Source organism: Alligator mississippiensis, chromosome 9, assembly GCF_030867095.1.
Source record: "Alligator mississippiensis isolate rAllMis1 chromosome 9, rAllMis1, whole genome shotgun sequence".
NCBI lineage: Eukaryota > Metazoa > Chordata > Crocodylia > Alligatoridae > Alligator > Alligator mississippiensis.
The window spans coordinates 12,292,353-12,306,297 of NC_081832.1; the positions used below are offsets into that span (position 1 = coordinate 12,292,353).

General features: G+C 41.7%; 1 protein-coding gene across 5 annotated transcripts in view; it reads left to right on the top strand.

Moving 5' to 3' along the window:
* Positions 1-13,945, top strand: part of NFATC2 (nuclear factor of activated T cells 2) — a 131,379-nt gene that overhangs the window by 78,724 nt on the left and 38,710 nt on the right. For all 5 annotated transcript variants that reach the window (XM_059733141.1, XM_059733142.1, XM_059733143.1 and 2 more), the window contains exons 7-9: positions 7,961-8,016; positions 8,870-8,996; positions 10,451-11,146. In XM_059733141.1, coding sequence (XP_059589124.1) covers positions 7,961-8,016; positions 8,870-8,996; positions 10,451-11,146 — 879 coding nt within the window. The remainder of the gene's footprint in view (positions 1-7,960; positions 8,017-8,869; positions 8,997-10,450; positions 11,147-13,945) is intronic.

The window sequence follows — 13,945 nt, forward strand, 5'->3', positions numbered from 1 at the left end:
TAGTTTGAATTGCATACTGCAGAACCCACACGTATAATTTGTGACTCATTGTTTGTGGGCCCTGGTGATGAGCTGACTTGCAGTTACAATCACCTACCACATACTTTGGCAACCATCTTGGTAGTATATTTTCAAGTGGGTATTCTAGTAGCCACGTTTGTCAGCTAAAAGAGTGCATGGCTTCTTCATTTGCACTCTTGTGCTCTTAAGGTTGAGATAGCAAAAGGTAATGATGAAGGGATGAAAAATCCTTAGCACTCTTCAAACTACACTGCCTTATTTCTCTCTTCATTCAAAATAGGGTTCATGGTTCAGAAATGAATTCCTACAGAAACTTAGCCACAGTGTAGAACTGAGTGGCTGCCAAAGGCTCTGAAATGATCAAATATATTTTATTATTTATCCCTCTGCATCTTGTTTCCTTTGGTAGCGGTGCATTGAAAAGTTATGGCAGGCTACCTACTTTACTCCAGGCACCTATCTATAAATAATGATAAGGTACTGTACTATGGGAAGCGTGCTAGCCCTCTGTGGCTGTGGGGACATTCAGCGAAGGGCAGGAATAACTCTAAAACCATGCTGATGTTCTTTTGTAACTTTCCAATTTCAGTATGCTGTTGGGACAGCTTTGAGGGCACCATTATACAACTAGGCTTTGAGGTATGCTGTCGCCAAGACGAAGCTTAGACTTCGCTGTTTGCAGACAGACACCAAACATGTATTTCCACATAGGCAGAACATCTCTAAACCATCTAGACACGGCCCATCCATCACAATATAGACATATACTGGGTGCATCTACATGTGCACTTTACCCTGGAGCTGACTGTCTCTGCAATAAAGTGTTACTGGGTGCATCTACATGTTCATGAATGCACCTTAGATACTGTGCATTTAGTTTGGTACTTCCTTAATAAAGTACTAACTGAATGCACAGTACCTAAAGTTACTGCACAGTAGTGCCGGCGCACGGTTATGTAGTGATGCTTACTGCACATTGACCTAATAACACTGCGCAGTAGGCTATTAGCACATTTTGCCATGACACACTACTGCACAGTGTTATTAGGCCAATGCGCAGTAAACCTCTCATGTAGACGCAGCCGCTGTCTACACGAGCGCTGGTATTAGGGCACAGTAGATTAATTAACTCCACCATAAGACAGTATTGTCAGGGACAGTACTATCTTACAGCAAAGTTATTAACTCTACTGAAATGCTCGTGTAGATGGTGGTCGGGGCTGGCATGAGGGTACAAAAATATGGAGGCTGTTTGCCACCTAACTCTGCATTTTAGCACCCTTGTGCCTCAACCAGCCCTTCCACCACCTGATGCTGGCATCCAGAGCCTGGTGTTGACCCTTCCAAAGGCCCTGCCAGCACAGGGCTGCTCTGCCCTGGCTCTAACTGTTGCAGTCCCGAGCACACGTGAAGACACCGCACCTGGGAGCAGCTGACTCTCGTGTGAACTGTGCTGGAGTTTATTCAGGCACGCTAAATGCACGTGTAGATGTTCTCACTAGGTATTTTCTCCATAGGAAAAAGTCCTACTTGCAGCTAACTATAAAGATTTAAGGATTTCACAATGTCTTGAGTTCTTGCTTTAACCTCTCTCAAATAGTCTCATTTATGCACAGTTCAGGCTCAATATATGTGTTGAACTGACATCTCTGAGGAAGATGTGTCCCTCTATAGAGCTTCCTTACAAATGGGCCTTCATACAGAATTACATTTGTTTGCTATTGTTTCCCTATTTTCAGTTAACTCTCTGAGTACATTCATTTTTCTGCATGGCCTCCTCTCTGGCAGAAGCTCGCTGAAAGGTTAATATATCCAGAAGGGCTATGAGAAAAGCAAATATTGACTGTCTAAAATTAAGGCTTATATGTTCATGACTATAAAAGTAAGGCAGCAAGACAGATGGGAGCACACATCATGATATGTAAGCATAAAGGTCAGTGCTTGATCTGCAAAATGCTAATATTCAATAGGGTTTTGGTGCTTAAAAAAACAGGATTTGTTACTGGTGACAGTTTTGTTAGGAAAACGTTCAACTGGTATGGGCACAAATACATGCAAGTAGAAGCATCCGTCATCTTTAGAATAACTCATATACATACATCCCTTGTTTACTTGGGGTTATTCTCATTCCCACTCATAATCCCCAGGGATTTTGGACTGAGTTTAAACATCATCTGACTTTTATGCTTGGCGTCGTTAGGTTTTAGTGCAATTTCAGTGGTGCAGTCACTAAATCAAATCAAATGTTACTATGGTTGCATATACTTCCCAGGCCTCTTGAGGACTGATTATTATGTCAGTGAAGCCTCTCTCCCCTTTGTTTTATGCATTTGGGACTGATAAAAACTCTTCACATTAATTCTATGCCCAGGCAGCACAAACCTGGAACCACATCATGTTTGACAATGAGGAAAAATAGTGTCATATACTGAAATTAATTCAGATATATGCACATGCTCAATGGATTTTAGGGTTTACAAAGAAACTGTGTAGACCTTGAAGTTTTGAGGGTGAGAACCCCCAGGCCATGGCTACATATATAACAATCAGGCAATACTGTTACAGTGGGAATTTTCTTGGCTAATTTGACATTCAGTTGTATCCTAATTTTGTGACCTCCATAAATGAAGGCACAAAAGGAATCAGAAAGGAAAGAGATGTTGAATTTAATCAGTAGTTAATTTCCAGTTCTCCCAGTAAAGTGTTAGCCTGGAGATTCCTAAAGCTGGAATGACAGGTGCTAGTGCTCTTGAAGAATGCAATGGATAATGTAGCATGGAGGACCAGGAGTTGGATAAAAGGGGGTTTTGCCGGTCCAAACTCAGGTGTGTTAGCAGAACTCAGGACTACATCAGTAGGATATTGAGGTGCATTTGCAGACCTGTGTCTGGCTGTTCAAAAGTGAAACGTGTCACCAGGGTGGTTTGAACAACATCACAAAGCCCCAGGCTGAGCCTATGCCTCATTTCATTGTGCAGGAAATTCTTTCCCCAGACAATTCACAATGAATTTATTTACAAAGCCTTTTGTTTTATTAGATTTAGGTGTTGATCTGCTGCTCTCCTTTAGATTCATAGCAATCGCTTTAGTATTTTAAGGCCTCCTTAATAGCAAGGATAATGGCATCTGCCATCATGATTAGCCACAAAGGGAACCCCTCAGTAAGTGCTACCTTTCCATCGCAAGATGTCCTTGCTTTTGCTGGATTAAAACCAGGGCTGCCAGAAAGCAGTGCTTTTCATTTTAACCAACTATTTAGAGGTTCCAGCAGTCAGTGTGTTAATCAGAGTACAGCTTTAATCTGCAACTACCTACAGCAGCAGCCAAAATAAATGCTCATTATTAAACATTTGAATCCTCTCCATTAATTTACACAATGGTCCTCTGGGATGTTAGAGCTAAACAGCAAATCTAGTGAGAGTCTTACAGACTCTGATTACAGCCTGCTTAGACCGTCCCCACTCCAGCAATCCTTTTCTGCATGTTATGGTTAAAAAAAAAAAAAAAAAGGCCACTGACTCACTTTGGAGGAACACAAATATTCCAAGCCAAGAGGGAATTATTCAGCGATTTCTTCCTGCACCATAATAGCAGAAAAATTACCCTCAAGGGTGTTGAAGATGACCAGCAGGAAGAAAATGTAAACACCTGGGCATGGATTTTCAGACCCTAGGCACATGTGCATGGTTAATTTGCATGCAGCCATTAGTTAATGTGCATTATGGCATGGCTTGCCCACTCCGTTAATGCTGCCGTTCAAAAGGATGTCATGTCACCACCCCCAGTGTTTCCTGGAAACGGCTCCATGACATCCATTTTGGGGTTTAGAGAGGGCATGCTGTGCTTCGCTATTGGCATACCCTCGCCTGGTCCAGTAAAGGTGCTGAAGTGCCCCACGGCACTGTCTGGGTAACCAGCAGGCCTTGGGTATGCCACTGTTGTGATTGTTCAGAGCACTCTGGTGTCGGGCGTGCATTTTTTCAACTACAGTTCCCTAGATTTCAGACAAAGGGCTAGATTGTGTCTTTAGGCACAGCTCCAAGCAGGGGGTAGTGCCTAAACTGTACAACCCTGAGAGCAGCCCCAGGAGGCACAGTGAGTCAGAGACGCGCTGAGTCACAGCTTCACCCCTGCCACCTCCTTGCTGCCTGTGGGGGAGGAGACGATAATGGTTTACGGCTGGGTTGTAACAGTATCAGGCTGCACACGCTGCTCTGGCTCGGCTACTTGGAGCCGACCCTCCAGCCATTGTCCGCTCCCCTCTGCCTTCTCACTGCAGTGAGGGCGAAAGGAGTGAGTTATGCTTGCACATCCTAGCCCACGATCCAGGTAGTTTAAGACTGGGTGTAAATAGGAGCTCCTTCTGCATCTTACTACCCCGTCTGAGCATGCAGTTTGAGTCACAGCCTTGCCCTGTTAAGAATTCAGTACTAGCCATAGTAATAGCACGTAGGTAATTCCAGTTGTGGTAATTCCCTTCTGCCTGTATCAATCTCCTTGCACGTCCAACCGGCCAAGTATTCTGCAGTTTCTGCCTTCTCGTGTGTATTGATGCTGTGCACTGTTAGACTGCAAATTCGTTTCAGCCTAGAGAGAGGATGAGGAGATCCCTATCCATCCTTTGCCTTCACAACACATTGTTCAATAAAGGCTTGGAAGCCACTGGATAAAAGGTACAGACGATAAACACAGCAAGCTAAATTCATCCCTGATGCAACTCCATGGAAGTCAAGGGATTTGCACTGTGACAAATGCAGCTTGTTGTTATTAGTCAAAAGGCAAATCCTCTTCTTACACCTGACTAGGACCCTGTTACACGCAGGACCCCGGTATCTGGCATAGTATAGGGAACCGGCATCACTTGTTACTGCTCCTTGCTGAAAGGGAACGTGCACAGGCCAGGTAGTGTTTGCAGTGCAGCAACCCAAAGTTTCCCATATTTGTCAGCAGTAAGAACGGTAAGCGGGGGTGAATTGGTCTGTCCCGTGGGTTGCAGGGAAGGTGACAAATGAAGTAAAGTGCTGAGGGAAAAAAATCCTTTTATTTTCCTTCATTCTTTGCTTCTGTTTCAGCCAGAAGCAGAAGTACCTAAATAGCACAAGGCAGAGGCTGCAGTTGCAAAATTTCCAGACAGCAGGAAAAATTAGAAGTCTTGTGAGAAGTTCTGGTTTAATGAGCTTGCCACCCTTGTTTTGCAGACCTTAGGCATACAAGCTTAAGAAAAATCCTATAACCAAACCATACCTCTAGATCTCCCCCATCTCCAGCACCCTGAGCTGATGGAAGAGTTTGGCAGCAATTTTCCAAGTCACCTGTGATCTGGATACCCTGTTCATTTTGAAACCAAATTCTCAGAAATGAATTAGAAGAGTTTAATATCCTTTGATGTTTTTAAAGTAAATCATGAGACTAAAGTCTATTGAATACAATATATTGAACGTTTAAGAGCTAGAAGTCAAAAACTGGAAAACACAGGAATCTTCTAAATTGAGTATACCCAATTTGTATTCTGCTATTATGACTGCACGTGCAAAACTCCTGAATGGACTGCATTGACACGGGCAATCATTTGATTTGCTTGTGCATACATTAAATCTGGATGCACAGTTGGATATAAACCCTCTGCAGCCTGTACAGTATAGAATATTACACAATAAAATGACCTTTAAATAGAATTACTACACTGCTGTTGTAGGAAGATTATTTTGTGTGTGTGGTTATTTGAGAGGTGATCCAGAAGCAAAAATGCACTGCAGCTAGTAAAGATATAACGACAGGCAGATTGCTTTAAGTATTTTACGCTTCTTGTGGTCTAGCCCTGAAGGTTACAATATTTATTTCAATTTCTGATCTCAAGCAAAAATAAATTTTAGTCTACCATCTTATATTTCACATACAGGGCGTTTATCAGCATGCTCTAGACGGGTAGAAAGCACACCTCTGAGAGCCATGCTAATTAAAAATGCCAGTAGCGACACGTATATCAGTGTCCATGCACTGAAAAATGGAGCTAGGGCACGTCGAACTAAAGCTTATTAAATGAGCTTTAAAGTACCCCCCTGCCATTTTTCAGTGCAGGGACACTGATACACACAATGCTGGAGTCTACTGGAGTGTGGTAATTACTGTGGTCCAGTAGGCTCGATTAATCGAGTCTGCTTGATGGCCTGTAATTACAGTGCATTGGAGCAGCCTCCGTGCATGTGCATAGGAGCACACAAAACTTATCAGTGGGCAGCAATGGGCAGACTTTTACATTGGTAGATGGGGAGCAGAACTGATATTAATGAACACACGCATGCTGTCTCTGATATTGTTACGACATCAGGTTGAAACAGATGTATACATTGGATTGACAGGAGAGCATACTTATTAACATCTTTAATAGGTGGAGGTATACAAATGTGTAACACAAAGAGCTGGAACACCACAACTATGGGCACTAAACACGCACAGTCTCAAAATCCCATGTTAATTTATAAGGTTACTGCAAAAAAATAATTGGGGCACAACATTTATCTAATTAGGACACTCCCCTAATACTTGTATCCTTCCATGGCTGAGTAATTCTGGGCTACTTGGTTGATTATTCTAGGGGGGGGAAATTCCTCAAACTTGAGTTGCACAAGTATAATTAACAGCAGAAAGAGTGCCTGTGGCTCAGTGGCACAGACTGTTGCATTTGTGATGGATTTGTTAGTAACTAGAGCATAGACAGTATGTTCCCAGTCCTTTACAACTGCATAATGCAGACAGCAAATGCCTATGGGAGCTGCTGGAAGTCTGGAGTGCTAGCATAGAAAAGGTGTGTTTCCAACTGTAGGTCTGTTTTTATTTCTGTGTACAGTTGACAGGTGGATGGCAAGGTTTTATTCTCCACCTACCAGAAACTACCATAAATCAGTGATAGGATAAAAACAGCACAATGAAATAAAATATCTAATAACCACTTGTCTAATTATATTAAGAGTTTGCCTCTATGACTTTAACAACTACTGCTAAAAAAAACCTGTTCAGAGCTGAGATGTACTCACAGTGCCCCTCAAAATGGGTTTCAAATGAGAGCTGTGGGTGCTCAGTACTTGTCAATGTAAAACCCCAATTTTCTCAGTTTGCCCCCTTAAAAACTAGGGTATCCAAATCAGGTGATATTATGTATATATATATAAGCACACTTTTCTTATCAACAGAAGGATTGCATGGTAAAACAATGCTGTCTGGCATCTTCTGTATGGTAAAACAATCCTGTCTATAATATAAGTGTGCTAATGTGTGTGTGTGTGTGTATTTTATATAGGAGGAGTGTGTGTGTGTGTGTGTGTGTGTGTGTGTGTGTGTGTGTGTGTGTGTGTGTGTGTGTATATATATATATATATATATATATAGGAGGATATATACAGGATTGTTTTATTTATATATTATTGACAGGAGGATCGTTTTACACACACACACACACACACACACACACACACACACACACACGTAAAACGATGCTCCTGTCAATAATATAAGGATGTTAACATAGAATATGGAGATCATGTGGTCTTGTGGTTAAAACTAAGAATAAAGATTTAGCAGGGTTGCGCTGCTGAGCCACTGACTCACAGTTGACCCTGGACAAGTCATTTGACCTCTTTATATCCTCGATCAATCCAGCTGGCTGAAATCAGGGTCTTGCTGAAAAGCAGATGTTTTATTGGTGCTGAACATTCCAATTATTCACATATGAAGCATCAGCCTAGGCCTCAGTTTAGCAAAGTGCTGAACTTTAAGCATGTGTAGGTGTGCATTCCTATGCAGCAAAGTGTACAAGCATGAACTTATTATCAGTTAGAAGCCTGCTTTGCTCCATGGGGGCCTTCATGCATCAGTTGTCTTCTTTAAAGTCAGGTTTCTGGTCCTGTTTTCCTGTAAATTAATCCTGTAACGTCACTTTCAGATGGGCAGCAGATCTGGGAGATGGAGGCCACCGTGGATAAAGACAAGAGCCAGCCTGTAAGTATGCTGAACAACGCATGTCCTCCACTCCCAGCTTTTCAGATGTAAGATTGCATTCAATGGCTAGTGGGGAAAGCTTCCAGAAAGGGGAACAGCCTCCCCATTGTTGTGATGGAAAGCTTCAAGTGCTGCCATCAGAACTGTATTGCAAATGGAACCTATTCCCATTTCCATTTTACAGTAACCCTTAGTATATAGAAACACCAGTAGCCATTGTGAAATTGCTCCAGGTTGTACTTTACTCGTTCAGTCCTGAGAGATGCTGAGCATCTTCTGTATGGTACTGAGTACTTCCGGCTTCCTTTCCCTTCAGTGGGAGTCAAGAGTGCTGACCATTTTGCAGGATGACATTCTTTGGGGTGCTTTATTCACATTTTAGGCCTGATCTCACAACATGATAGGACCCTTGCCTCCCATGCAGTGTTCATTGAGTGCCTCTAAGAATTAGCCCTTAAAGTGCAGTGTTCCTTACCTGCTCCAATGGACGTGAATGTGATTGTTGCCACTGACTTCCGTGCATGTGGGATCAGGATGTAAAACTCATGTTTATCCAGTGCATAGCGGTGTAGCATTAACCACTATTGTGTGTGTTCTATGTTTAGTTGAGCCTTCTGTCTTCACGTGCAGGACAACATCAGCAGGTACCAAAGAGGATGTGGCATTTAACAACCAGCTTCCTAACATCAAAAGTGTTTTTCTCCTAGCTCATCCGTACCTCTTTCCTCCCATACCCCTCTTTATTGGTGAACAGGGAAAATCCTTTTCCTTCCTCTATGGCTATGTATTCCCTGGAACAGTTGCCTGTGGACCTCACTTTCTAATATCATCTCCTCACCCTTCATTATTCCAGAGCATGCTTTTTGTAGAGATACCAGAGTACCGTAACAAGCACATCCGTACGCCTGTGAAGGTGAATTTCTATGTCATCAATGGGAAAAGAAAAAGAAGCCAGCCACAACATTTTACATTTCACCCAGGTAATTCTCAGGAGAGGACCAACTGGAAAGAATTTCTTCCAAGAAGATTTTTGCATTTTGTTACTTCATGTTTCATTAACTAAAGATCTGACTTTTACTAATATAATGAATAGTTAATCCTCAATAAGCAGATACTATGTGGTTTAAAGAGTGCATGTGATTTGGAATAGGAATTTCCTATATATGTAAGGGGACTTGCCATCAGATCTATAGACAGTGGATTCAGTAGGAGTTGCCAGTTGCTTTCTGTGACGGCAGCAGCAGAATCTTAGTGCCCTGCGAAAACGATGACAGTAGTTTTCCTCATCTACACCGTATATTAACACCAGAGCTGGGAAAGTAACAAGTAACTGCAGTATCGAGGGAAAGAGAAGACTGAGAGATATTCTTCAGCGTATGGCCAGTTCAGATATGGTAGAAAAGTCTGAAAGTTTCTCTGAAGTTCTTTCTTCTGGGAATTGATGAGCAATTCTTATAATAAATACAGCAGAGTCATGTATGTGCTTCCCAGCGTTCCTTAGATTTGGCTGGGACTGAATGCTGTGAGAAAATCAGTATTTCATTTTGGAAAACAGGAAGCACAAAATGTTACCATCCAAACTGTTTCAAGCATCTCTTCTACTAGTTACTAGTTTCTGAGTGTGGGTGAAGTTCCAGACAGTTCTTATTTGATACAACTCATTTCATTCTTTTTTAACCTGAGTTGTATCGATACTCTATGTTATAGGGAGGATATTGTCAGCCTGCAGAGTCCTTGCTGCTGTGTGATTGAATTTGTATTTTAAATATGCCATTATCTCAAAAAGATTCTCAACATCTAACTTTTTTAAAAGTAAGATTTCATTACTTATTTTTGTATATAGTGCTGTTCTTAGCAGAACGTCCCTCTGCACTAAGATTCAGCCTCCCGAGAGCTGAGCACCTTCTAGCAGATGGGTCTCAAAGAAAGCTCTTTGGTTCAAAAGTAGGATCTTCCTTCAGGGCAGTAATTAGCCACCTGACTAAAGAAACAGGGCTAGAACATCTGGCAAAATTGGTATGTTTTCTTAAATTGCCATTAATCCTTCCTTTCACTAGGGCTGGAAATACTATGAGGAAGATGTGTCATGTAGGTTAATTTTTTCTTTGCTTTTGGTGCTACCTGGAATTGAAAGTTGCAGAACGGAACCAAAAAATCAATCTAAGTGACCAAATTAAAAATAAGCCAAGCTGAATTTCTTAGCCTTGAGAAATGTGTGCCTTAAGTTTTCAGCAAATAGGCTTTATTTTTTCCATCTTAATACTATGCGTTTTGCAGAGAGACTCCCCACTGTCTGTAGTTTAGTTTACTCTGTGTGAATATGACCATTCACCCCCACACACTCTATTAATGCTAAAAGTCTCCTGTTAGTTCAAGGAAAACTTTGTTCTCAGCAGCTTGTTAAGAATAATGTCCTTTGCATGCTTTATTTTAGTGCCATCAATCAAAACAGAGCCCATTGATGACTATGATCCAGCCTTAATCTGCAATACAGTACACAGTGGTCTGGGAACTGTAACACAGCCTTACTATTCACAGCACACAATGGTCACCGAATCCCCTTCCTGTCTTGTGGCCACTATGGCTTCCTGCCAGCAGTTGCGTTCAGGCCTGTCTTCTCCTGATTCTCGATACCACCAGCAAAACCCAGCAGCTGTAATATACCAAAGAAGCAAGAGCCTCAGTCCAAGCCAGTTGGGCTACCAGCAATCCAGTTTGATGGCCACACAGGTTTCTATTTCAGATGCACACAGATCAGTGCTGGTGCATGCTGGTTCCCCAGGCCAAACCTCAGCAGTGCTCCATCACTCTCCAGCCAATCAACAGTCTTCTCCTGTGATTCACTATTCTCCAACCAATCAGCAGTTGAGGTGTGGAAGCCATCAAGAATTCCAGCATATCACATGCTGTGAAAATTTTACGTCCAACGTAGCAAGACCCAGCCAGCCTCAGGTCAGTCAAGCACAAAGGATAAGTCCAAGTTCATATCCAACCGTGATTCAGCAACAGACAGCCACAAGCCAGAGAGCAGCAAAAAATGGACAACCAGTTAGCGATCAGAAAGAAGTATTACCTGCTGGAGTCACCATTAAACAGGAACAGAATCTGGACCAGGCATATCTGGATGATGGTAAGCAGCACTCTTTATTTTGCTTTTACTGCACATACATTTCATATGCAGTTCTCTGTACAAAAATAATGTGGCCTCATTTTGACAGGGTGTGGACCCATTGCTCATAAAGTTTTATATGTTCTTAATGTAAGAGCCTTTGATCAGCTGCATTTTTGGTAGATGGCAACACAGTTTGGCAACTTGAAAAACCCGAGTGCCTCCGTGTTCAATAGCAAACCTCTGTGTTTCTTCACGGCAAGGGGTGAGCTGTCATTCAAGACTTTTGCCATTTTGCCTCCATTTGCCAAACGTTAGTTGAAAATGGAGAAACTGAAACACAATGTACTTTTTAAATCTTTTTTATTATTCATATCAGTGCAAATTCCTCTGTGTAAAACTCTTTTGTACAGTCTGTACCAAAAAAAGCCTATTGAACAGTCTATCAAGAAGTATAATGAATGGGGTAGTGCTGCAGGCAAAACTATTGCAGATGTTCTAGATGAACAGTAGTACATTGATTAGTGAAACAATGTCATTTCTTTGTTGTGAGCCCAGTAGATTTAGTTATTAGGACTGAATAAAAGTTTGAGAAAAGCTTTGTTTGAACACGTCCTGAGTATTCGTAGGTGGACAGAGTTTGTTGGCAAACTGGCTGATTGGTTATTTGGTTAAAGCAGCAGTGCCATTTCTTGGCAGGGGAAAATAACACAAAGCTAAAGCTTGGACCTGACTCCCTGCTCTCCATTAAGGTCAGTGGTAAAATCCACACTGACTTCGCTGGGAGCAGAATGAGACCCTTGATTAGAAAGCTGAATATAAATAGAGTGGGTTGGATCCTGCCATTGTGTATGTAAAATTTGCATCTAATTTTCATATATCGTTACTGCTACTGCACCCAGTCTAAGTAACCGTACATATGAACTGCTAGTTTTGATTATGTGAGCTGCATGCACAATTTTAATAATTGGCATATAAATTAGGCAAAATGTCATTTGTGACTTTGCCTACCTCATTAACTGCTTACAGTTTTTGAAATTGTTCCCTACCAGTTTTCCTTTAAATCTTAGCTTCTGAGTGCCCATAGCTCTATCAGGTACAAATTTCAGTGCTGCTTTGTGTGAGCAGACTAGGATTTGGGTTATTTTTTTAATTTAGTCTGTGTTTGAGATGTTTGAACTGCTTCATTCAGCCACTGTGGTTGCTATAACTCTGTTAGCATCACATTCTGGAAGAATTCTTATAGCCAAGCACTATCTTGCCTGAAGAGGGATGTCCTTATTATTGGATTAGAGCTTGACTGCAGTTTAACTTTAGAGATTTTCCTGTAGATGAAACAAAATAAATAAAAACCAGGATGCTCCTGAGGGACTAGAGCAAGATCACAATTCTTCGGTAATCTTTCTCAGTAATAAAATGGAACGCTGCATCTTAAAGTTATCTTCATATGAACGCATCAGGGGCTCTTCCACATTTCTAAAAACACAGTACAAAAAGAAATGCCTAACATTGCAACACCAATGCATTGAAAACAGAATGCAAAGTTAACATGGACTAGTTTTGATCCAAGAAAGTCAAGAGAAACATTGAATTCAGTGGGCTTTGGATCAGTGCAGGAATTCCTAAGTATAGCGTGACAACGGTATACCATCACAATGGCATATGCTGTCCCTCAAAACATATGTTAGGAAATAGGGAGCATTAGTGACAGGCTTGAAGTGAGTTAGAAACAAAATTCCAGGCTTCTGTTTGAAAGCCTAAATCATCATAGTATTGAGGATTATAGGACAAATGAGAGATCAGCTGAACTCTCTACATTAATTATAAAGTATTACGCACAGTTTGGGCTATGAGAGTCTGTTCACATGAGTATTCCCACTGTATCTCCACTGTATGTTTTCTTTACTAAGAAGTAGCACTTGGAGTAGCTGCAATCTGCTTTAGGACCTTAGCAAAACACATGATTCCAAAATGTTCAGGATTCAAGCTGAAAAACCACTTTGTTTGTGCTTGGGGAAAAGTGACTCAGAACATAACAAAAGCCATATTTTGCTAACTAGAAAGTTTATTTTTGTACTTTATAGTATTAAAAGAAACCAAACCCACAGGCTTATGGAGGTTTTACCCACAAATCCATTTATCTGATTGGTTCTCCTGAGACTATGAAAGATTATGGATCTTGCTGTGATTTTTAGCAGGTAGTTAGACGATCAGTCCCAGAGTTGCGGGCTGGATGGCTGTATTGTGCTAAAGCCAACTGGTTTTACATACTAGCTGCTACAACAGCTGATGTTCTGGTGTCTCTTGCTTTCTTTTCCTTTCGCCTCCCCCCTCACTAGCTTCCTCCTTCTAGTACTTTATGCTCTTCATCGCTCTCCAGATTTCTGCTGACAAGCCAATTTCCTTCTCCCCCAGTGTCCCCTGTTCTGTAACCGGGTCCTTTCCTTCCCTCTCTGTGTTTAGGTCCTTTGCTCATGTGATTAATTCAGAGGCTTGAGATTTAGGGGACTGAGAGTCTATTTTCAGCTCTCCCATGAACTTCCTGTGTGATCTGGGGTACGTTCAGCCCTACGAGTTCCTTCTCTCTTCCATGGGAGGTGACAACTACTGCTTCACAGGGGCTGTGATGTCCCTTAGTGTCTGAATACCCTTAGAAGAGATCAGAGAACAGTTACTCTTCTGATGATTTTCTTTTATTTTCTCAAGCCCACTTGCCGTCTTCCTGCTAAAAGGTTCTCTACATTGTCTCACCATAGCTGTTCTAATCCCCAGTTTGCTGTTTAAAATCAGGTCTTTCTGAGATGAATATATTTGCATCTG